The sequence below is a fragment of the Homalodisca vitripennis genome, chromosome 1 (genome assembly GCF_021130785.1).
Source record: "Homalodisca vitripennis isolate AUS2020 chromosome 1, UT_GWSS_2.1, whole genome shotgun sequence".
Classification (NCBI taxonomy): domain Eukaryota; kingdom Metazoa; phylum Arthropoda; class Insecta; order Hemiptera; family Cicadellidae; genus Homalodisca; species Homalodisca vitripennis.
The window spans coordinates 177,059,804-177,086,923 of record NC_060207.1 but is presented as its reverse complement, the minus strand read 5'-3'; the positions used below and the strand labels follow the sequence as shown (position 1 = coordinate 177,086,923).

Here is a 27,120-nt window from a genome sequence, read left to right as displayed (position 1 = left end):
AGAAACTATTCTTTAAGAGGACGCAGTTGCCGTTCGGGTGCTTTACATTAAGAAAGATCAGTTAGGCCACAGTACTTTAAGATACCTTTCTTTAAACAGAGTTTATACAGTTTTATAGTCAATCTACGAGGAATTGTATGTATTTAAAGTAGAGTTTAAGGGTATCTTGTAATCAGACCCGTAGAAGAAGTCCTGAAGATATGGATATATCTGCTGACAGTACGTATTCGGAAGAAAACCTTATCTTCAGGTTTTCTTTAAGGTGCTTCAGGTTTTCTGCACCTTTCCTTTTTTTCAATAATATCACAAAATTGCAAAATAGTTCTCATTTAAATGTATGTAAATCCTCATATAGTGATCAACATTAAAAAGATTATTTGTGTTTGGGAAAGAAATCCTAAAAAATGGCTTTAAAAATAAAAGTAACCCAAAACCGAGTGCAACACTGTGAATTCAATTTAAGATATCAACCATTACTATACGTTGACAGCCCTCGTGAATTACAAATTCTTATTATCTTAACATTTTCTTGTGAGTTAGTTTGGTACTATATTTAGTCATACAGTTTAAAGTAATAGACAATCGTATATAAACAGTATGGCAACTTTGAGGATCACTTGCTTGCTTGAGCGTTCAATTATTAATAATGTTACAAAATATTAGCTCACACGTGTTCAACTTACTGCCTTTTTGTATTGATGTTCACAACTTACTTTACCCGAACCAGACCGAACATCTGGGACCCTTTACTACTGTTAAGATAGCAGACAGCAGGCCGACTATAAACAGTTCAGATACGCCAAGTTGTAGAGGAGCTACAACCATTTTCCGAGTTCAGGCTGAGTTACCGTTTCCCGCCCAAAACTGCCTTCCGCCCCTTGCACAGCCTCGCCACGCTCTGATGGTGTTTTGATTCCTCTAATGTACAATATGTATCTGGGACCCGTTACAACGGTTAAGATAGCAGACAGCAGGCCGACTATAAACAGTTCAGATATGCCAAGTTGTAGAGGAGCTCACAACAATTTTCCGAGTTCTGGCTGAGTTACCGTTTCCCGCCCAAAACTGCCTTCCACCCCTTGCACAGCCTCGCCACGCTCTTATGGTGCTTCGATTCCTCTCATGTACAGTATGTATCTGGGACCAGCCACAACGGTTACGATAGCAGACAGCAGGCCGACTATAAACAGTTCAGATATGCCCAAGTTGTAGAGGAGCTCACAACAATTTTCCGAGTTCTGGCTGAGTTACCGTTTCCCGCCCAAAACTGCCTTCCACCCCTTGCACAGCCTCGCCACGCTCTTATGGTGCTTTGATTCCTCTCATGTACAGTATGTATCTGGGACCCGTTACAACGGTTAAGATAGCAGACAGCAGGCCGACTATAAACAGTTCAGATATGCCAAGTTGTAGAGGAGCTCACAACAATTTTCCGAGTTCTGGCTGAGTTACCGTTTCCCGCCCAAAACTGCCTTCCACCCCTTGCACAGCCTCGCCACGCTCTTATGGTGCTTCGATTCCTCTCATGTACAGTATGTATCTGGGACCAGCCACAACGGTTACGATAGCAGACAGCAGGCCGACTATAAACAGTTCAGATATGCCAAGTTGTAGAGGAGCTCACAACAATTTTCCGAGTTCTGGCTGAGTTACCGTTTCCCGCCCAAAACTGCCTTCCACCCCCTTGCACAGCCTCGCCACGCTCTTATGGTGCTTTGATTCCTCTCATGTACAGTATGTATCTGGGACCCGTTACAACGGTTAAGATAGCAGACAGCAGGCCGACTATAAACAGTTCAGATATGCCAAGTTGTAGAGGAGCTCACAACAATTTTCCGAGTTCTGGCTGAGTTACCGTTTCCCGCCCAAAACTGCCTTCCACCCCTTGCACAGCCTCGCCACGCTCTTGTGGTGCTTCGATTCCTCTCATGTACAGTATGTATCTGGGACCAGCCACAACGGTTACGATAGCAGACAGCAGGCCGACTATAAACAGTTCAGATATGCCAAGTTTAAGGAGCTCACAACCATTTTCCGAGTTCTGGCTGAGTTACATTTTCCAGCCTAAAACTGCCTTCCGCCCCTTGCACAGCCTCGCCACGCTCTTATAGTGCTTTGATTCCTCTCATGTACAGAGCCCCAATACAATTTTATCCAATCCAGCTGTTGACCGGGGGGGGGGATAAATTGAGGTTCTGGGTTAGGTATAACATTTTAATGGTGAGTGAGTAATTTTAAACAAAATATATTTTTCTTCTTTGTCGAAAAGAATATTTTAAATTGGATTTAATTTAATTTTCTCATTCTATACCCAAGCACGAGTACGGAATAAAATACCAACATCAACTTTTTCTATTTTTCCACATACTTGAAAACCCAAAATTAAATATGTACAGTTACAGGGGTAGGCCACGTGTGTCTAATAGGGCTTTTCAAACTAGTAACTAACATTTGAAAATAACACTAGTTTAACGAGAATCACGAGATGCTATCAACGAAAAGATAGTCATAGCCGATTATAGATTTAGACATAATTTGAATTTGAACGATGAAAATAAAATACATATAACCTATATAATTAAGTAACTTCACGCTTACACGAAAGAGATTCAGTGTTTCACTGCCATCAATATTTAAGTAATTCGTAATTTTCAGGTTTTAATTCAATTCTCTGTTTAATGAATATAGCAGAGGAGTACTCTCGGACCAAGTATGGCAGTGGCGGCCCGGTCACACAGCAGAGGGTACGACAGTAGTCAGCAGCTCGACAATAAACAGCTCAGCAGCGGCAAGTTGTGGCAGAGTTCACCGTCATTTGGCTGAGTTACCGTTTCCCGCCCCGAACTGCCTTCCGCCCCTCGCCTCGCCCGGCTCTGATGATGCTTTGATTCCTCAGCAGGAGTTTCACTGCATCAGAGGAAGTCAAGGATTTCATGACATACGTGGTTTTGTGGAAAAGCATGAAAGTAAAAGTTAAGAAACCATAAACCAAAAATTATTTTTAATCAAGAGCTATTTAATTACTGTTGCTCTCCTAATGTATAATTTGTTATTGCTGAAATGGTATAAGAATTAACTGTAGTGACCATTCCTATGTTACAGCCGGAATGATGACGTGTCCGATAACTTTGTAACATGAGTATTTTTACATGCTTTGGAAGTTTTTTTTGATAAATGTATTCAGTAGCGTGTTTTCTTTTCTACGGGTGTGTTTAAATACAAATTATAGCCTGCATGATTTAAACACAACGCTCATGAAGTAAAACTAAGTTATACTTCAAGCCACTTTTGGAAGCTTAATAATTTGGACGTTTTATAAAATTGCATCATCGCTTCTAAGCGAGTAGATAAAGAAAAACTAATCACAAGAAAATGATCATATCAAAACTTTATACATTAAATTTACTTTTATCGAACCACTTTAGAAATGGTGTTATTGAATTGAACACTTTCACGATGAAAAACAATTTATTCTACAAACAGCCTGTGCTACAAGGTAACAAAACTGCAGATAGAAACAGGGCGATGGTTTATACCGATAGATTCTGACCTGTCCGCTATAGAGAGTTTGATACAGCCTCGGTCGGGGCGGCCGACTTGAATACGATATCAGACCAGTATGGAGGGGTCTATAGACTCAGCTTGTCATATATAATACACCCTGTATCTTCTCTTCTTAAAGTACATTTTTCCACATTTTTGGTTTTTTCGGATACTTTATGGAAAGAGGTGATAAAAAATAGTATTAAATTAAGAATTTCAGGATATAAATATTTCTGAAAGGGAGTCAACATTGAAAGAAGATTAAGCGATGGAGGTAATTATATATTGCAGGGGTTTAAAAATTAAGAAGTATACAAATCTACGTAGTTTATGAAACAAAATAATTCTGGAAGGGTTTAAAAGATAAGAAGAAAATTGATCGTAGTAAAATAACTAACAGTAGGAAGTATTTATACAGCATCGACACACTAACATGAAATAATAAAAGTGGAAAGTAACATGCCATATACGCGACAAATTTCCTCCCCCACGAAGCGGCGGTAAAAATTAGGATTAGAGAAATTGAGACGAGTGGGATGGCACGGACCAATCAACGCTACAAAGGCATCAATTAGTCTGACGACAGCCTTTGACAATTGGAGGGACAAGACACAGGCCGTCACAGTGTCACTTCAGCTGCAAAAATGTCTGGTTCACTTTTGGAAGAATTACAATTTTGCACTTGTGAGAATATTTTAATATGTAAAATTTTGAGTATTAACCTAATCTGTATAATGCGTGCTAAGTTTGGTGGGTAATTTTATTAGGAAATGCTGTAAGCATTCTTTGTAAATTTTAGGCACTTTTACAGCAAATGAGTGGTATTTTATTTCTATATAAAACCTTAAGAAATTTGTTAAAATAAGATGAAACCACGTATTGGCAAAAGATCATATAATATATTGAAGCAAATACTTTAAAAAAACTTTAGTAAAGATATATGAAACATATAGATGAAAATTGAAAAAATAACAAAATATACCAAGATTAAATCAAAATAATTTGACGCGAGGTACTCCTTCTGTGTGTTTGATACTCATGAATCCTCCTCCCCTGATCATTCTCATGTAATTCAAGAAAAACACTACTCTACTTTTCTTCTCTTGGAAAGTAGAGAGAAGATTCAGCGCTCATTTAAATCTAAATGATCAGGAATCGGTTACGGAGCAGATTTTTATAGGGGTACAGATTTGTGCACTAAAAATAAGTTAACAAATCAGCACACGAGCTTCACTGGAGGTGCTACTTAAATATGAAGCCCCCTCGTCTCATTAGTTTCTAGTGATTTTCTCCTAAATTATATTTGATTTCCACATTGGGATTATATACAATATTTACACGAAGCCTATGAAAATGTGGACGGTTCAAGTGAATCCTATTCAATAAGGAACAGACAAAAGTGAGTCATTTTTTACTGAGTAACTTAAATTTTTTATCTATAAAGACACTCAACCACCCATCTTTACTGTGGCACAGAGAATGGTCCCTGATACTTACGTGTTCCAAAAAAGGACAGAGATGTCTAGTAAAAAGAAAAGAGGCATTCAAGGAACTACGGAAGCATGCAAACTTACAGTCGCTCTTGGGGGCGGGCGGTTTCCTAGTGGCCCAGTTGGTGCGGATACTCCGGCTGCCGAGCCACTGGCCGTTCATCGCTGTGATGGCGCTTTCCGCCTCCTGTAAGCCAAAGTTCACGTTACCACGTAATATATGTTAGTACTTTATGAGATCGTAGTCTAAAGACTGTTTGAGAGTACACAGAATATACCCAAGTGGCCTAGTAGGTGCAAATACTCCAACTGCCGAGCCACTGGTCGTTCATCTCTGTGATGGCGCTTTCCGCTTCCTGTAATCCAAAGTTCACGTTACCACGTAATATATGTTAGTACCTTATGAGATCGTAGTCTAAAGACTGTTTGAGAGTACACAGAATATACCCAAGTGGCCTAGTAGGTGCAAATACTCCAACTGCCGAGCCACTGGTCGTTCGTCGCTGTGATGGCGCTTTCAGCTTTGTGTAAGCCAAAGTTCACATTACAGTATAACATATATTAATATCTTGGAAGATCATAGCTTAAGACCTTTATGAGAGCACACAGAACGTTTCCTGAAGTTCGTCATAAGCGATCCTTTTCTGATCTGTTATACAGTGTAATTAGGTTCTTATATAAACATTTCTACATTTACAGTTTTTCCTCAAAATTATTACTTTACCATTCATAACATCACGTTTTGGTTTCTAGATTAGAGAAAAAAGTAATTTGTAAAATAAGAGGCACTGATTTATAGGATCTTGTTTTAATAGTTGTGCTTAGTAAAGTAATCGTTAATTTTAGATTTGCTCTGTATAAATTGATCGAATTCTAGATATTTGTTCTATGTACACATCTTATAAATTCGTCCGAATCCGATTATTAGATGTACATAATGAACAGTAGTTTTGGATAGTATCAACCCAACAAAAGCATACATTTTAACAGAGAATGAATTTTTTAGATTTCAAGTCTGTAGCAGGTTTTAAGGTGGTAATTTGGTTCTTAAGGGAATGCCCTTTTATTCTAAAGACAAGTTATTTTTAGATAAGTTCTAGTATGATAGAACAGGTAGGAACACATTTTTTAATAATCCCACAAAGAAGTATATGTTTTAAAGCACATATGTAAACAATTTTGTAGTAAGGTCCAAATAAAAAGATTTATATTTTAACGGTAACATACTGTTAATGATTTTTGATTTAAGAAATTTATGCATTTTAAATTAAACACACTTAAGAGAAAGTAACACGTTATTTAATATAAATGGATTCAGGAAATTTTTATAAATAAAATACATCTATAGCACCGGACATATTTTGTACATTGTTAAACATTCATATCATCATATCCAATAATTTTATATGGGACTAATTATAATATGCTTCTAATATGGTTTCAAGTGCAGAATACTAACTACTAAAATGATAAAAACAAAATAAATTTCTCTATTGTATGTCTTTAGAAAGGGCAATGTAAAGATTTATGAAAAAAATGTAGTTTAAAAATATAAAAATATTTTAACCAAAAACTGATAGAATAAAAATAACTTTATCGTATGGACCAAGGGTCTTGAAAACAATTTAAATGAAAGCGTATAAATAAATTATTGTAATGTTTTACGTAATTTTAAATTTATGCAACCTAATCTAAACACATTACTCTACACAAAAAAAACATAGATTGTTATTTCAGCAGAACAGAACCAGCTACTTGGATAATTTTTGAGTAAAATAATAGCTTTTTGTAAAGTATAATAAATAAGTACTGGTCTGCATAGAATACATCTATTAATATAGTAAGATATCTGCAACTGTTCTATAGGAAAATATTAACACACTTAAGAACAACATAATAAGTCCTATACTTGTCACATTTCCTAAAAAAGTAAACGAAAAGCCGATATAAATAAACTCTTGGTCGTTACGGAAAATTATATTTTGTTGAGGGCAATTTGTCATGATTTATGAGTGAAGATGTCGGAAGGTTGCTAATTTGACGTTGGCATGCAAAGTGTATAATTTTTAACTCTTTAATTGATAGCCATTGTTCATTTATTCTCTCTAATTACCCTTCCAGCATAGTTCCATTTCAACTTTTCTTCATAATCCGTCTTAATCATTAAGTGCTTTACGCTTTGGTAATACTTTAAAACCGTTCCCAAAGAGAAATCAATCAATTCATAGTAATGTCTGTAGAAGTACTGTATTTTCAGATAGTAAACAACCATGCAAAACATCACCCCCATGAATGAATGAATTATTTTTAATTTTAAAATTAATCTGTGAATCACTTGCGTTGTTACACAAACAAATGCATTTCATAAGTGGTTAATATACCACGACAAAATTCCTACAAAACATTTCTAAAATTTCAGAAATTCACATGATTGAGAGAAATAAAAATGGAGAAAATCTGTATTAATGCAAAGCTTTACGAAACACATTCCCTAATTTTAAAACAACACGAGCTTGGAAACACAAGCGGTATTAACGGGGATGTAAAGCGATAGGCTAATTGTGTAAGCGAAACGCGGCCGGGGCGTAATGTGGGAGCCCGCCACACGTGCGGGAGCTTGGCGCAGCAAAAACCGCAAATGTGGGTAAAACAGCCGCTCTGATAACAGGTATGAGGCGGGGGTGTCATGTATACCGTTTCGGGGAACTGAGATATCACTCTCCCGATACGTAAAAAGTACAATTCGAGACTGTATACTGTATAGACGGCCTTACATTAGGCCCTCTACTTAAGATGAATGGATCTTTCATAATAAGGTTGATATTAACTTTAGCACCATAGGTTGCATCTGACATATAGTTGGCATGGAGTAAAGGATACATATTCAGATGTCCATTAAATACTAAACTGCATTTTAACTATTTTATTGTTTCTCTAAATCAAGTATGAACGAACTGAGATGAGGAGATCTCCACAAATGTATGTTCCTACGATAATACCCATCATAATGATCTTTATGTCAGGTCTATTACCAATTCATGACTAGCTACTATTCCGGGTCTAGTCTTAGTATTGTAACAGGATTAAAAAAAGTAAAACATGTCCTATTGTACGAGGCGAAGACAGGATCAAGAAGTCCTCTTCTCTTAACCTGGGGACAATTGGCTTAAAGGTGACTTCCGAACAACAATCAACGGCCGGCAGGCGAGCCTCTCACAAGGACAGGATCGCTCAGCGGTTAGTCATCCAAGCAGCAGCAACGCTCGACGTTTATTGACTCGGTTATCTTTCGATAACCGTTGTCTCTCCTACACTGCGCTATCGGTAACTAACTATAATATTACTAGGCATAACCACCTTTCTAGGACTTGTGCTACCAATACGAGTAACCCTGTCCTATTCTTATCGTCGTTAGTAATTTCTATTAAATCGTTACATCAGTAAGGCCCTATTGTAATATTAGGACTAGCTACTAGTACATGTGAGGTATACTCTTCCACCCGGATTAGTCCTGCCACTATAATAATACTAGTCATGACTATTAAACAGATTTTGGACTTAACCATTACAACAGATAGTCTTAGATTTGACATACAAGGTAGGGTAGTGATTAACATGAAAACTTCTCCTCCACGGAATTAGACAAACATGATTTTTTTGTTATCCTGTGCTTGTTTTTTGCACATTGTGGAATAACTTGTACAAAGTAAAGATTATTTTTAAACTTTTTAAACATTAATTCGATAAGATTCTTTGGATCACCGTGTAATAAATACTATTCTATAAGAAATAATTTATTTCTTTTAGATAATTTACTTTGGTTTCAAATCAAAGCATTTAAAATTTACAGGAACATTTGATTAAACTATCCAATACACTATTGTAAAAATAATATAAATAAATATACACGAATTTTCCTATGATACATTAAGTATTCCGGTATTTTCATTAATGTGAATACAAAAAAACCATAAGAATGTTTTACAAAGTCCACCAACCATAACGTTAACAGTATCATGGCCGAAAGGGAAGAAAAACTCATCATAATTTCATATCGCTTTGATGAATAAACGAAGATACCGCCTGATAAGATGAGAATCTGGAAATGAAATCCATTCCCTCTAGGGGAAGGAAAAGCTCTAGCCAGGCCACGAGAAATTTGCATTCGTTCATAGATCTTGGAATTGAAAATTCACGTAATAAATAGACAGTTTAATAGGGAATATTTAACTATAGCTCCCTTCGTTCTTATTCTTTTTTATGTATATATACATATATATTTATATATATTGTATGTATATATATATATTACATGTATATATATATATATATTACATGTATATATATATATATATATATATATATATATATATATATATATATATATATATATATATATACCATGGTGTAATGGTAGCACATTGACCCGGCAAGTGAGAGATCCGGGTTCGACTCCCGGCGGAGCAAGTACTTTTTGTAATTCAATGTTTATTGAAATTAAATAAGGCTATTGCCATTTATACAATTTAATGTAAATAAAAGTCGTTTGACAGGTATTTGGTCTTCCGATCATATGTTAGTTTGCTTATTTAAACCCATATGTGACAGATACGGCCAAATACAAAATAATTGAATCGGAAAAAGTGAGCGCTCTGTGGTGTAATGGTAGCACATTCACCCGGCAAGTGAGAGATCCGGGTTCGACTCCCGGCGGAGCAAGTACTTTTTGTAATTCAATGTTTATTGAAATTAAATAAGGCTATTGCCATTTATACAATTTAATGTAAATAAAAGTCGTTTGACAGGTATTTGGTCTTCCGATCATATGTTAGTTTGCTTATTTAAACCCATATGTGACAGATACGGCCAAATACAAAATAATTGAATCGGAAAAAGTGAGCGCTCTGTGGTGTAATGGTAGCACATTCACCCGGCAAGTGAGAGATCCGGGTTCGACTCCCGGCGGAGCAAGTACTTTTTGTAATTCAATGTTTATTGAAATTATATATATATATATATATATATATATATATATATATATATATACTAACTTACTGAAGACTACATTTTTATATTTTTTACTATTGTAGGTTAGATAACTTAAAGTTTAAACTAATCTTAGCAGTTTGTGATGTAAATGACAATAATCCTATATAATCTAACACTGAGCAAAATTTACAGCATATAATAGGTTAGGTTGGTTGAGTAATAACAGTCCAAAATCAAATTATTTTTATATGTGTCTTTATCTAGATGTAATAGAAATCTGCATATTGCTATGAACCTTATGGCGGAATTGACAATAGATTTTTGCAATTTTGTTTATTATGTACTCCCAGATCACAAAACCATCATCTTTCAAAAATGTATGCTTATACATATACATCATATCTTACTGCAAAAGCACGTAATGCAAAGTTTTAGAAATACATAATAACTGCAAATTAATGCAAGCACGAATGTTTAGAATCGCCATTGTGGTAGCTTTATAAATCATTAATAAAGCATACTCTTCGGTTACAGCTATTTATTTTAATAATTTAGATTGTTAACATTTATATTTACATTTATAAATGTTTATACATGTTATCAGCTTATAGCGAAGAAAGAGCTTTATAAGTATTTCACAGTTTTGAAAATTATAATATGACATGTAAGTAAAAAAAAAACACTTATATTTAATTTCTAGCCACTATGGCAGTCTTATACATAAGTAACGTAACATTATTTTCTTTATCCTACAATCAAAACTATTTATTTAAATTATTGAAATGGGGAACTTTAATACGTACGTTCGTAAACTTTTACATAAGTTATGAGATTAAAGCAAACACAGAGTTTAAACAAGTTCCAAGTTAAAAAAATAGTTATATGCTAAACAAATAATAATAGTAAAAATAATATTAATAACAATAATACACTTAATATACTTATTACTTAGACTTCAGTTTATAATCTGACCTTTATTTCGTCAGTGCTGTACAAACTGTCAACAATAATAGTGCATCTTCAGTTAGACATTTAGGAATTTTATATACTTTATATACATTATAACTGAAAACGAAAAAATATTTGAAAAGAAGTGCTCAGTGAATGAGGAATGATCAATAAACCAATGCTGGATTCTGTAATCAAAGTACCACATAAAGTAAAGTACTGGAACAGCAGAGTGAAATAATGTGAAACAAGTATAATATCAGTGTTTGAGTGAAATGGGAACACATGTGGGATTAACGGTCGACGGAGAGGGCAAGTGTGATAGTGTAGGCGAGACACGAAGGCAGTTATGTGAGGGGCACGTGCTGGCTCCCTGGGGGGAACAGGGCTATGTCAAGCCGAGCAGAGGTGGAGATAGACTCTTTGGTGAGGCCGAAACACCTAAATACCTTTCTGACGGAATGATTTCCGTCCAGAGTAGGTGCAAACGTATTTGGAGCGTTAAGTTTATAGTGGGCACCTCTCGTAGAAACAAAGGCGTGAGTTGTTTGAACTCATTATTAGCGAATCTTTATAGAAAAAATGAGGTATTGGGATTACTCTTATAGTATACTCAATCCTGGGAGGATCAAATAAGCATCAATGCTACTGTAGAGTGTCTAGAACACAATATTATCACTCCCGCCTAGTACAAGATTAGTCACACGATATTGTATTTCAATGTTTTACGAGAATAAAATAAATAATATAAGTCAAAATGCAATACTAAATTTCAATAAAGAGTACTTAATAAGTCAAATTTACTTGCTCCGGTAGGACTCGAAACCGGTTCTCTCACTAGCCTATGATAACCGTTCCACCACATACCTATTTATATTTGTCCATCAATGATTTTTTATGCTCTATTATGTTATTAATATGTTGAAACATGGGATTTGCTAACAAAACAACTTTGATATTCATTAATTTATAGAAAAGACTTTGCAAAATGTAATTTAAATAATGATTGATGTTGTAACAGGACTCAATTGGCCACGACTAGATTCTCCCCATTTTTTGAAAAATCATACCAAATACTGAGACCGTAGAGTCCTTACTTTTTTATATAAAACATTTTGTATTTGACTGTTTACTTTCACACGTGTGTTTAAGTGACCGAAGCTGAATGTGATCAGGTGGCTAAATACCTCAGGCATGTGAGCAAACCACTAAAGACCTTCATTTAATTCAACTAATTTTTTCAAACTTGGTTAATCTTTCTTTGGGAAGTAATCTTGGATGTATTAGTCAATGCGGTCTTCCTATTTGTTCAGTAGTTTATTTGATGTGTAGTTGATTTTAGAACGAGTATAGTCAAGATTCAAAAGGTATACTAATGCTATTACCTAATAATATAAATAGAGAGTTATTATATTATGTATCTTATATTATGGTTCAAATGTAAAAGTACAGAATGTCCTTTAAAAGATGTATTCATTAGATGAATTTACAACTTGGAACAGATTTTCATGACTGGTCTTTGGATTTTTTCTCGGTTTTAAGATTCTTGAAGAATACAAGAAATGTGTTAATATATTATAGACATTTATACAATAATCGTTTAGATAGATTAATTAACACGCTGGCTACGAAGTGGAAAAATGTCAAATGCTTGTCTTCTAATATTAAATCTGTGGTAGCAAACGTGTTAAATGTTAACATTTCGCTTGCTATAGTGTACAATGTTAACATAGTGACTACCAAGCAATGGATTATCTGATGTTTACATTTGCCTCTATTAAATCTGTGGTAATAAACGTGTTACATATCAACATTTCGCTTGCTATATTGTACAATGTTAACACATTGGGTAACAAGAAGTGGATTATCTGATGTTTACACATGTCTGCTGTTAAATCTGTGGTAATAAACTTGTTACATGTCAGTATTTCGCTTGCTATAGTGTACAATGTTAACACATTGGGTAACAAGATGTGGATTATCTGATGTTTACATATGTCTGCTGTTAAATCTGTGGTAATAAACTTGTTACATGTCAGTATTTCGCTTGCTATAGTGTACAATGTTAACACATTAGCTACCAAGATGTGGATTATCTGATGTTTACACATGTCTGCAGTTAAATCTGTGGTAATAAACTTGTTACATATCAACATTTCGCTTGCTATAGTGTACAATGTTAACACATTGGCTACCAAGATGTGGATTATCTGATGTTTACACATGTCTGCTGTTAAATCTGTGGTAATAAACTTGTTACATGTCAGTATTTCGCTTGCTATAGTGTACAATGTTAACACATTGGGTAACCAAGAAGTGGATTATCTGATGTTTACACATGTCTGCTGTTAAATCTGTGGTAATAAACTTGTTACATGTCAGTATTTCGCTTGCTATAGTGTACAATGTTAACACATTGGCTACCAAGATGTGGATTATCTGATGTTTACACATGTCTGCTGTTAAATCTGTGGTAATAAACTTGTTACATGTCAGTATTTCGCTTGCTATAGTGTACAATGTTAACACATTGGCTACCAAGATGTGGATTATCTGATGTTTACACATGTCTGCTGTTAAATCTGTGGTAATAAACTTGTTACATGTCAGTATTTCGCTTGCTATAGTGTACAATGTTAACACATTGGCTACCAAGATGTGGATTATCTGATGTTTACACATGTCTGCTGTTAAATCTGTGGTAATAAACTTGTTACATGTCAGTATTTCGCTTGCTATAGTGTACAATGTTAACACATTGGCTACCAAGATGTGGATTATCTGATGTTTACACATGTCTGCTATTAAATCTGTGGTAATAAAAGTGTTACATATCAACATTTCGCTTACCATAGTGTACAATGTTAACACATTGGGTAACAAGAAGTGGATTATCTGATGTTTACACATGTCTGCTGTTAAATCTGTGGTAATAAACTTGTTACATGTCAGTATTTCGCTTGCTATAGTGTACAATGTTAACACATTAGCTACCAAAAAATGAATTATCTGATGTTTACTATTAAATCTTTGGTAGTAAATGTGTTAGATGTCAAAACTTCACTTGCTATATTGTATAAGGTTAACACATTGGCTACCAAGCGGCATAATGCCTAATGTCTACTACTGAAAGCTGTAATAGGCCAAATGTTACATGTTAACATTTAACTGGCTGAAATGCACAACGTTGACACATTGGCTACAAAGCAGCATAATGTCTAACGCACCAGTATTTATCAGTATTTGTGTATTACTGAAAGCTATTGTAGTCCACATTACCATATCAATATTTCACTCACTGTGATAGACGGTTGTATAACATAGTCTATCCAAAAGGAGAGAGCTTGTTGGTTACTTACGCAATTCATAAACAATTGATTTCTTAAAAATATTTTAATTTATATTTACAATATATTAGCCATCGGAACCAATAGTTAATGACCGAATAGTATATTCATACACGTTTTTCAAGGGTTTTAGTGATGAAATATGGAAAAATAAAACCACATGCAGTCGAAATTTTTAATATGTGGTATGGGAGAGTCATAATCAATAGCAAAGGGAAACCAATGTGTCTCAATGTATTCAGTAAGACCATACTCATCTACTATACTTCTTCCTCCATTTACTTAGATGATATAGATTACAAACCACCGCCTAAAACACTTGTGTAGTAGATATCTGATTTTATAAAATTTAACACTTTGACGTCATTTTGGATATATTTTGGCAATAATATAATTTTAAAGTATGAATATAGTGTTGAACATATTCATATAAAGACCTGAAAACCACAAACCGCTTTTATTGATATTATTCCTTCTCAAAACAAACAAAATGATCATGTTATATTATTTTTTTGGTAGCTCTTCTATAATAAATTTGATTCCAGAGATAGATCATGGAAATGAAAATAAATGTGTCTAATTATTTATAACTTTTATATACGAGTGTATACATACTATTCATTGAACTTTGTAAAGCTAGCATTCACTGTGCATCTAAAAGATATTAGAGTAATTTGTGTAACTAGTACAAAAAGATCATTGCTTAATCATTACAATCTAAGTATTCATTTCCATCATTTTTGAATTTTAATACGTACGTTACGTTTGTAATCTAATAAAATTATGAACTCTTAAAACGTAAGGGAAAAGATAAACTAAAGTGTGTATATGAATAAGATAAATTCTTATTGTGTTGTAAGTAAAATATCAATACTACATATTGCTTCTTCTTTCCTGCAAAAATATATATTTTTGGGTCATAGCGAATAGAAAACCAGAAACTTGAAATTATTTTGAAAGTATTTACTAGCCAACACGATTGGCAGTTGCTGAGTGTTTACATAAAAAAAACACAGAAAAATATTGGGGAAGGGGGTGATTTCAAAACCCACTTTGTACGTGACGATGGAATTATTATGCAATGAGCGCACTATTTCCATTTGTTTGGTCCAATCAATACTAATAAATATTCTCGTTGAAAATAACACAGTGACAATATTAAAATGCATCGAAAAGGTGCACACTCATATTAATATGTACAGCAGTAATCGGGATTTAAACAAAGGGATGGGTCAATGGCTGATAGGTCGGTTAATCATAAACAAACTAACTGGGTAATGTGTAAAACACATTTTGTGCCTAATAACCTTTGTTTTTCAGTTGATTGCACACGCAATTAGTGTAATAGCATTAATTTGTTGGCCTAATGCTGTTGTTGCTCCGAACGTGCGCTGGAAAGAACCGATAAGCCGCAATCATGGTTCGCTAGCAGCCTCTGTGATTCCGGTCTAATTTGATACATTTATAATAAATACACATTCAGCGGTTTGTAGTTCATTATTTGAGGTTTGACCCAACCGCAAGTACATACTCGTTAGCTTAAAACACATTTCAAAAAAATTTACTTACATCACAATCATTATTACTATTGCATTACAACGTTCGTTAGGTATACTAAAGTTTTAATGTTGAATATCTTTAAGAAATCTCTTTTTTCTCTTATAAAGACATTTGGTAAATATATTTTGTAATTGTACAAAGTAAAGACATTAAATTTTTTGGGTAACATTCGTAAACACATTTGGTGTTGAAAAGTATTACTTAGTCATGATTTTAAATAAACATTTTCTTATTTCTCGTAATTTTATTTAAGAATGTATTTGTAAATATATAAATAAATAAATAAATATATATATATATATATATATATATATATATATATATATATATATTTGACCAACATATGTAAAGATAGGTTCGGAATTTTTGTAATTAATTTAATAATGAACTGAAATAAGAAATATATTCTTATAATTATGAAATATTGTAAATAATAAACTTACCATATACGCTAACTGTTGTATTGGTATTGCATGAAAAAGTTGTTCCATCTGAAGTTCTTAGATGACGTTTATAAACAAAATTATCGTTATTAATCTTTATTTGCGGATCGGGGTATTTCCATTGCCTATAATCATTAGGTTTTACTAGTGTAATACTCTGCTCTGCATGTGAAATAAATGTATGACTTAATGACATTAATAGCATTCCTGAGTTTAAAGCAAACGAAAATGAGTGATAAATCTGACATTAAATTCATTGTTACTTGGTTTTAAAAACTAGTCAACAAATAAGGAAGTTGTAACAGTTTTACCGCTATATGTTCAAGTGCACACCATTTTGTATGTTTAACATGGATACATACGAGTACTTTATTGCAATATAAGAAATTGTTACAAGAATTGTATTACAAGCGTCGAATGTACTTGGAAATACGATGTATTAACTTCAAGCCTAAATAGACGAGAATTGATTTCTAAAACAAATCACGCATTATAATTAAATTTATAATTAGCTAGGTCACTCACACATTCATATTTTTAATTTTTCTTTACATTCTTTTCATTATATAAAGAAACAGGAATGTTATATTATAACATTTCATTAACTTCATGTTTAATACTAACGATTCATTAGCTCCTATAAACCCTTCAACCGAATAGAAAGCCTTTGACATAAAAATGTGTCTTGGTCGAGTTTCAATGTTTTTTGTTAATTTTGTTTTTTAATTTCTTCAGCGAGCGTATTGGTTATTCTGGCACCAACCAAAGAAGGGAATTGTTGTAAATATGTTCAGTGTGTCACCAATAGTCTCTAAATCTAGTCCCTGCCCTGGACTAACCCACTGTTGTTAATATGTTGGTTCTAGATCAAGCTTCTATAAAGATACATTCATACTAAATTTGTAAATTCTATATTGAGCTCCAAAAATGATTGAATTTCTGATTCATATTTTGTTCTGATTTAATGCAGAGTCAAGTGTCAGCCTATTGAAACAACTTTACATATTGGACCGATTAGCTCAACCATATAAATAAAAAACAAGACTGGTCCAAGAACAGATCCTTGAAGAACACTGTAATGTATACATTTTTTTCTGACGGGATTCGCTTATGCTCTATCCGCACTTATTGGTCTCTGATCTTAGGGTAAGGCAGTAATCACTTATGCGGCTCTATAGACCATATATGTAACATTATTTAACTGGTATAACAATTTCCTATTGTGCACGCAGTCGAAAGAATATGTATAAATGTTCTAGTCTTTCCAAACCATCAACAAACAGACTTAATCTGTCTTACTACGTCATAATTTATCGTTATTGCTAATAAAATCAAAATTTTCACGACATAAAATTTTAAAGCGACATACAAAAGTTTGTAACTGATTCAATAACATCTTTTCCACAACTGTACTCATTTTTGCGAACATTCGACAAAGGACGATAGTTGTTTGTGAGGAAAGGATAGATCCATTTTAAAATTGCAATATCTGTTTGAAATTTCAGAGATGTGGGAAATATAACATTTTAAGAGAACAAAATATTGAGCAATTTTGTATATAGTGACGAGTTTGTATCAGTAACATAAACATGCTGGTGACGTCAAATGGTGCTTTTGTTTAGAACGTCTGTATGGTATGGGTCACCTCATCATGGCTCAAGTAGCAGTACTAGTAATTAAACCGGTTCTAACAAAACCGCTTTACAGCAATTAGGATAAAGCAACAATGAATTTCATTCAAGTTACTAATCTAAACACAAAAAACTGTTTAACTTACTTGCCACTTGAGAGGATGTTTAATTAAGTAGCTTTTAATTTTAAGTTGGGGGATGTAAAGGGGTTAATAGAATTTGGTTTTTATGATATTATACGTGGTCTTTAAAAAGACTATTTTATAAATCATGAAGCATTCCAATTTTAATGGATCTGAAGTCATAATTATTTAATATAAATTGTTTTAAACCGACCACTCACGATGATCGAGTATATCCAGAGGATCACAAGAATTTGGAATTAATTAAATAATTGGGATATTATTAGGCTTACTTGTCAATAGACATTCTCATCGGGTTAGTACGCGCAATGCAGTATTATACCACACACATATTAAAAGGTTTCTGGTCAGCAAGGCAAATGATTTAAAGCAAAAAATTATAACTGTAACCAAACCAACAGTACAAGTGCTCACAGGTTTGATGCATCAAAGCAGCCGCTATTGACCTGGCTCGCGTCAAACCGCACTCACATTGTAGCGACCACGCTATTCATCGGTTGCAGGAAAAGGTTATGAAAGGGAAGCCGGGAGAGACTGTCGATTATGTTCGCCACACAGGCCGATAGGTCCCTACGCATCACTGTACACAGACAGTTCAGTCCTGTAAATTGTAGCTGAAACTGTCCAGCAGTCGAAGTGCTCACAGGTTTGATGCATCAACGCAGCCCGCTATTGACCTGGCTCGCGTCAAACCGTATTCACATTGTAGCGACCATCGACATTCATCGACTGCAGGAAAGGGTTATGAAAGGGAAGCCGGGAGAGAATGTCGATTTATGTTCGCCACACAGGCCGATAGGTCCCTACGCATCACTGGACAGACAGTTCAGTCCTGTAAATCGTAGCTTGACTAGTCCAGCAGTCGAAGTGTACGCAGTTTTGATGTATCAAAGCAGCCCGCTATTGACCTGGCTCGCGTCAAACCGCATTCACATTGTAGCGACCATCGCCATTCATCGACTGCAGGAAAGGGTTACGAAAGAGAAACTGGGAAAGAATGTATATTTTTGTTCGCCACACAGACCGATAGGTCCTAACGCATCACTGGATAGAGAGTTCGGTCATGTAAATTGTAGCTTGACTAGTCCAGCAGTCGAAGTGTACGCAGGTTTGATGTATCAAAGCAGCCCGCTATTGACCTGGCTCGCGTCAAACCGCATTCACATTGTAGCAACCATCGACATTCATCGACTGCAGGAAAGGGTTATGAAAGGGAAGCCGGGAGAGAATGTCTATTTTTGTTCGCCACACATACCGATAGGTTCCTACGCATCACTGAACAGACAGTTCAGTCCTGTAAATCGTAGCTAGTCCAGGAGTCGAAGTGTACGCAGTTTTGATGTATAAAAGCAGCCCGCTATTGACCTGGCTCGCGTCAAACCGCATTCACATTGTAGCGACCATCGCCATTCATCGACTACAGGAAAGGGTTATGAAAGGGAAGCCGGGAGAGAATGTCGATTTATGTTCGCCACACAGGCCGATAGGTCCCTACGCATCACTGGACACAGACAGTTCGGTCCTGTAAATTATCGCTCGACTTGTCGGTGTTGTTTACACCAATCGTTATTTTGGCAGCTCAGCACTCTACACCGTACGAGTACACTGCGTTATTTATTGGCACTATCAAAGTTTCAAGTGATAAAATGGAAATCACTTACAATGAATGCAATGTATGCTATTCGGACTGATTGGATTTTGTGAAAAATTACTGAGAGATTTTCATTATCTATACTAACACCGTGTTTCGGGTTCCGTAGTATACACCAATCTAAAACGCATTTAAGTACACACAAACCGGTCATTGCGTTTTAGTATAGGGTTTTAATCGTTAGTTACTTAAGTTCTTTCGTAATATTAATTATAAGTGGTAATGTTCGTAATTGATTTCGGTTTCAGGTACTTCTTAAGTTAATACGTTTAGGATAAGAGTCAAGCATTTATTCGGCAATACTGAAATCGTTTAGCGTTCCTTAAATAGTCACGCAGCCATTTATACTGAGCAACGCCGTCAAACTCGTTTTATCCTATACAACTGAAATAATGTGGCACTCTACCTACCAGAAAAACAACCTCAACGACATTTAAATAAAAAAATTGGAATTTAATTGAAATATTTAGAAAAATATTCTATAGAGAAACGTAGTTGCAAAAGATGTACTAGAATAAATACAAACATATTACTAAATAACAACATTTATGAAAATCTTGAGTAGTGAATGGTGAGTCAGAGTAATCAATTCAAGCTGTGTTCACCATTTTTATACCAATCTTATCTAGTTATGGTAAACCTATATGTGCGAAACGTCACTTAAATCCATATGAAACTTTAGATTTTCGTTTCAAACGGAGCATAAACGAGAAAAAGGGCCAATTTTTCCAAACTGTAATACACTTTTTCCATGTGAGTGTACTTAATTGGGTCGTTTTACGCCACGTTTATTCCAAGCCGCGGAACAAAAGAATCAATACGCCACAATCAACGGTCGCTTGACTCCCTTTTGGTGGTTGGCGGACTGCTAAATTGATGCCACTGAACTGTAACAAACCTATGCACTTTGCGCTACAAATGCTGCAGGCTTTTGGTTCAATGTTCAGTCGCAGGGGATTAAAAACCGAATGTAACAGAAATGCTGTGCTGCCACTTGGGCTTAGTGTGAAATATACTTTCTTATTGAGTTATATAAATGTAAAATTGAATGCCAGTAAACAATTTTTAGTTTGTACAAAATCTTATACTTTCGTACTGCTATAAAATTATACCCTCATATACATGTATATATGTATGTATATATATATATATATATATATATATATATATATATATATATATATATGTGTGTGTGTGTGTGTGTGTGTGTGTGTGTGTGTGTGCGTGTGTGTGTGTGTGTGTGTGTGTGCGTGTGCGTGTGTGTGTGTGTGTTATATTTTCTATAAAAATGTAGTACACACGTTAATGTATTCTACATTTACTAAGGAATATCACAGAATCAGAACGATACATCAGTGACTATATTACTTACTAGTATGATTTTGAAAAATTTGAACACCGGACAAAATAGAGATTTCTAATAAACCAATGAGGAGTTAAAGTACAATCCCAAGAATTTCGGTTGAAACGGTCCAACCCCGTTACCGGATTGGTCGCCATCTTATTGGCGTGCCAGACCTATTGTGACCTTTTATTCAGTAAATTTTATACTAATTTGTGTCTTTTTTATTAAATGCAATGCTTTGATATAAAGTGCATTAAATGGACACATAGTATGTGTACTGTGATTCCTTACTTATGTGTCACAACGCTTTAGCGTGATTAATAATTATTCTAACTAAGATTGTAATTGTGTTCGGTTAGTTATCCACCTGAGAGAGAGAGATCGGACTGCAGATGTTGAAACGTAGTTATTGATTCCTTACGTATGTGTCACAACGCTTTAGCGTGATTAATAATTATTCTAACTAAGATTGTAATTGTGTTCGGTTAGTTATCCACCTGAGAGAGAGAGATCGGACTGCAGATGTTGAAACGTAGTTATTGATTCCTTACTTATGTGTCACAACGCTTTAGCGTGATTAATAATTATTCTAACTAAGATTGTAATTGTGTTCGGTTAGTTATCCACCTGAGAGAGAGATCGGACTGCAGATGTTGAAACGTTGTTATTGATTTCTTGTGTCAATGAAAGCATACACCTGTTCGAGAAAATTACCTTCACAATTCTACCTCCGTTAAATAACTGCTAACAAAGTAAACACCTTCTTAGTAAGTGTCCTACAACAAAATGACGGAATAGAACAAAGATGATGCGGAAAACGACCACAAGATGTTGGCATTAGAAACTTTAACAGCGGAATTTATAATTCAGTGTAACAAAGAGGGTGAAAAGAACCGGAGAGCGAAACAACAGTTTAAGAGAAGAAACAAGAAAGTAGGAGAGTTGAGCTGGTAATGCTGTTGAAATTTTAATTAACATACACCTCAAGAACAACAGAGGTGGCGCGGCAAACTTTGGAAGGGAAAGTACAGTTTTATTAGTACTTTAAACGAGTTTAAGGCGGTGATGGTGGCACATCATAATATGGCGCCGGATACGACTCAACATCAAGCATGAATGGTTATAGTTAGCCTTCTATAATCCGAGGTCCGCAGGTCTGCTGGTAAAAATTAAAAATTTAGATGCGTCTCACTGCTAAGAATCAACACACTCGAATAGCATTTAACCTTCAAATCACCTTGAAAAAACTTATTATATTGGTGAAATTGAGTAGAATCTTTTCCAAATACACGATGGCAAATATATATAAATGAACTAAAACTCTATACAGCTCGTATACATTTTGATCCTTTATTCAAAAAAATGTAGGCATTTGAAACATAATTTAAGAGCGTCTTATAATCATGCTCAAGAAAAATCTGTTACAGATAAAAATATTAATTTTTACAAGTACGTACATGAAATTTTCCAGGGAGTGGCTTGTTTTTGTTTATACAAAAATGTAATTTCCTTAACAAACACACTATTAAAACGTATAATTTTCTTATATGGGGTTCAATAAAATATAACTCTTTAAATCCTAAATCATGTTACTTCTTGAAGCTATAAAACTCATGTAAATATTATCACTATCCGTTTTTATTTAGGCCTGAGCATATGTTTTATGTTCATTTCCTACTTAAAATGCCAGCAATTCTTCCTAAAGTCATAAAAATAGATTTTTTCTAATTTTTTTTCTCTTCGTGGACGATATCTGAAATAGCTATAAATTTAAAGTAAACAAATATTTTCCTAACCAATCATGTATTGCATGACCTTAGTAAGTTGACTGTAGCTTATGCCAGAATGCAGCAGACAGAAAACTCAGTAGTCAGAAAAAAAGTCACATTGAAGGTTGTAGCACATCAATAAAACATATACCTCTTTTTAATTACATCCATAACTGTAAAAACCAATTTGTCAGTTGAAATTATACTGTTATGAACAATATTGTACTTTTATGCTCATATAACTTCCTATGCTTTTATAGTAGAATAACTTTTGAAACGCATGAAACTTACTGAAGGATACCTCGACTTGTATTACTAAACTTGTTATTACAACGAAGGTTCTGACAGAGTGAATCAGCGATGATCTATTGTGGGGAAAACCAGGGCACGATTTAGATTTTCTAAGTCATTGCAACCGTTGTTGTCGTTATCCTCAGATCTTCCGGTAACTTAGCAAAAAGCTCAATCATATACAGGTTCAAAGCATTATTCAATTCTGCAATGCATAATAATCTCTATACATAGGGTTTTAATTTGGAGATTCTTTTTTTTAACAGAGATTCTGAATACTACAATTCTGACAACACATACTTAATATTTCAAAACCAGTTGCTTAGACAGAATGAAATTTATTATTTTACATATGTTAATATAGGTTTCAACACCACTGTACCCAGATATCCTTAAGTATAATCTAAGGTTTTACAAGAATTAAAAATTTTTTAAAAAAGTTCTACCTCTTATTCTTAATCCTTTAGGACATTCCGGAGCTTACTTTAATTAATTATATGTGCCAGTGTGTCTGCATTATTGTTAAAAAAATCTCTTAATAAATGATTACAAAAGTATCAATAAATTATCATTCTATTCTACATTAATGATTACGTAAAGATATTGTACGTCCAATGAGCTACATTAGCTAGCTGTAAGCAAACATATGATTGTTGTAAGATTAGGTGTCGCTCCTTTTATCTCTGATTGGTTAGAGATCACCCTATGCCTTGAACGCATTAGCTGATGCCTATGTAGGCTAAATTTAGTAGTTAGTATAGCGTCGCTTCCCCTGGATTGAGCGCATTTTTCATTGTTGCTGAAGCACCTTCAGGTCGACAACTTCAGTGAGTTTGGTAGTCCTGCAATATTGAATCTATCTACTATGTGAACCTCTTTCCTTTATATTCCTTCTCCTTTCCTATTCACGAATTGTTTTCATTTAGTATTGTTTATACAATTGTTTCCAGAGCTCCTAGTATTCTAGTGTGCCTGATCTGATTTAACTCTAAGCTTGTAAACTCCCTTATATAACCCGATCAGAGTTATCGTTAAAACAATGACGTTTTAGTTTGCTTGTGTATAGCTTCATTTTGTTGAAAAGGAGAATAGTGATTTAGTAGGGGTATTCAATGGCATAAAAATTGTATAAAAATAAAATATAAATAAAAAGACGGGCAAAGTAACGTAAAGGAATCATAGCATAACGACAGGAAAAAGGGATAATGTTAAATAATTGTTCAAAATTACTAAAAACTCAACGAATAGAAATGAAAAATTTTAAGATAGTATAGAGAACTCTTAAAAGCATAGAGAGGAACTTTAAATACAACATAAATAGGAATCAGAGTATAGAAAGTAAAAAAAGAAAGAAAGGGAAAGACAACTGAAATTTTTGAAACTTTCTGAAACACCATTCTCTCGTAATATTGCTGACATGAATTTTAACCAACAATAATAAAAGACTAACAAAGTAATATGAAGTAAAAGAAAATGTTAATCGTAGACTGGATCAATCACTCGAAATGATACCATTTCAGTCTTTAAAAAATTTAATCTTATACTGAAATGAAAAGTATTTGTTTGCCTAATATAAACCCACGTGAATGAGAGGATAATCAGTCCTGAGAGGGCTGGGACTCAGTAAACAGGGTGCGAAACTGATCCCATTCCGAGCTCCTGAAGCCAATGATCCGCCCCGTCGTAATGAAAGAAATGCTTTACTTTGGGGCCAATAGACGGGTTCCAGGTTTTAGGACACATCAAAACCCAGATCCCATCAGGTGCTGGCTTTGTGGTAAATCAATATACAGCCCCGCCACAGCGCCACAAAGGTAGGAATGAAACCGACTTGGCCAAATCTTATCTCATTTCACCAAGCACCTCTCTATCATCTTCCCCACCTATAATTTAATAAATTTTTTGAAAGAAATTTGACCAAATTGCGTTTGTTTATGTACTATGCTATTCTTGTGCATATTTACCTTATAGATGAATAATTTTGTATTTAATAATTTAATGTAGCGAAGAAACTGTGTAGAGTCTGAATAGTCAAAATATATTTGGCAATTCATAACACTCCAATATACATTTTTTGTATCGATTTATCGGTTATAGTCGTATTAAAAAAACCCTGTTATGGCCCAAGACCTGAAGGAAATAGTAGAATTAATGTAAGTAAATTGACATTCTGTAATCTGCATTTAGGTATATGTATACAAATTTTAAATTCACACAAATTTTGCAGGTTTTACTTAAATCTTATTTAGTGAATTTATTAGTATCATAGAGATTGCACAAATATTTTATTTTCTTATATATTTATATAAGCCTTCATAACAATATTTTTCTACAAAGGTAATAATGCTTCAAGTAGTTTTTACTACCGAATCATCTAAACAGAAATCAATTAAAAACTTAACCCATACTACATGATGTACATAACTATGCATCTAATCAGAACCCATCCGAAAACTAATCTGAAAATCAAATACTGTACCGTACATGTTTATACATCTGAAAAAAACCGAACTGAAAACTAAAGTCTATCTTAGAATCAAGCAATGCACTTGAATACATAACAAAGCATATGGAAATAAACCCACTTAAAATTGAAATCTAATCTGAGAATAAAGCACATAACAAGGCATCTGTATAGAAATAACAATGTGTCTGAACAGAAACCTATCTGAACCTTTCAAGCCCTTCTGTCAATGAAGTATATACGATGCATCTGAAAAGAGATCCGTAAAAATTTTAAAGGAATCAGATAAATAATCAAGCATATAACAATTCACCTGAACAAAAACCCCATCTCAAACCTGAAGTACATCTTAGATTCAGAAACATAACTAAGCATCATATAAGCACACTGTACATTGTTCTGTATACTTAGTGTTAAGCTCTAATGTATGTAGGTTAATTTTAGCCGGTATGTAGAAACATGACCGCACCCCTTGTATAGTAAATGAATTGCGGGGCGGGTCAGGTCTGTATCACGCACGGTGCGGCACGCTCGCACGTCCTACAGATAGATGACACTGGACCTCGGTGACAGATGTGTAACAAAGTACGCAGGAAATACAAGAAAATTGTTTTCGACCTGCTTCAATTCCTGTGTCATACACAGCAATGACAAATCTTTGTGTATCCGTCAAAAGCGCCTAAGCGTTTGTTACAATATCGTGTTACGCAGACTTCTTAAACGAATGTCACATTGTAAAATGTAACATTTTACTTGTTAAAAGTAACTGTCCAAGTAGATTAATGGCCGCTACACTATAACTCTTGTTACGACTATTAAACACGTTTTTACCCAAATTTTATTTAACAAGAGTATGTTATTACAAGCTTTTTCAATGTGTTAATAGTGTTCATATTATCAATTAAGTCTACAATATTATTATTTACATCGAATAAATTCTCATGCACTCAAAAACACAGTTGAAATAGATCTATCTATTTCTGAATACAGAAGTGATTTATCAATTCACAAAATATCTTTTTTATCGAATTTGAAGCTCTTTGAATGAAATGTTTTGAATAGCCAAACGAAGAGAAAACCATTTGTGCTTTGCAAAGAAAAGAATACAAATGAATAGTTTTTGCTTCATTTGAGCAAACCGATAGTGACGTCAATATCCATACAAAATATCAATTCTCCATTTGCATTGAAATTAGTCTGGAATTATAATTTGCTTTAATTTTGTAGTATACAGTCCAAATGGTCTTTCGTTTAATCGGGATGGGAAAGTCGGAAACCCATTAGAAAGTCCGCCATTGGATGTTTATCTCCTTTGAATACAAATAGAGTATTGTGAAGTATTGACGAAGACGAAATATTTAAGTGGAGTATCATTATGACAAAATCCTTACCTTGATATAAAAATTACATTATATATGGTTCTACACGTTCGAGCAATACTAAAAAATCTAAATAGTCCAAATAGTATTGACAAGAGGATGCAATCATATTATAAACGATTTTGTA

The 27,120-nt window shown here is 34.2% G+C and overlaps 1 protein-coding gene across 4 annotated transcripts in view; it reads right to left on the bottom strand.

The window, feature by feature from the left end:
• The window catches only part of LOC124352764 (nucleolysin TIAR-like), a 975,428-nt gene that overhangs the window by 167,861 nt on the left and 780,447 nt on the right, over positions 1 to 27,120 (bottom strand). For all 4 annotated transcript variants that reach the window (XM_046802423.1, XM_046802425.1, XM_046802426.1 and 1 more), the window contains one exon: positions 5,118 to 5,220. In XM_046802423.1, coding sequence (XP_046658379.1) covers positions 5,118 to 5,220 — 103 coding nt within the window. The remainder of the gene's footprint in view (positions 1 to 5,117; positions 5,221 to 27,120) is intronic.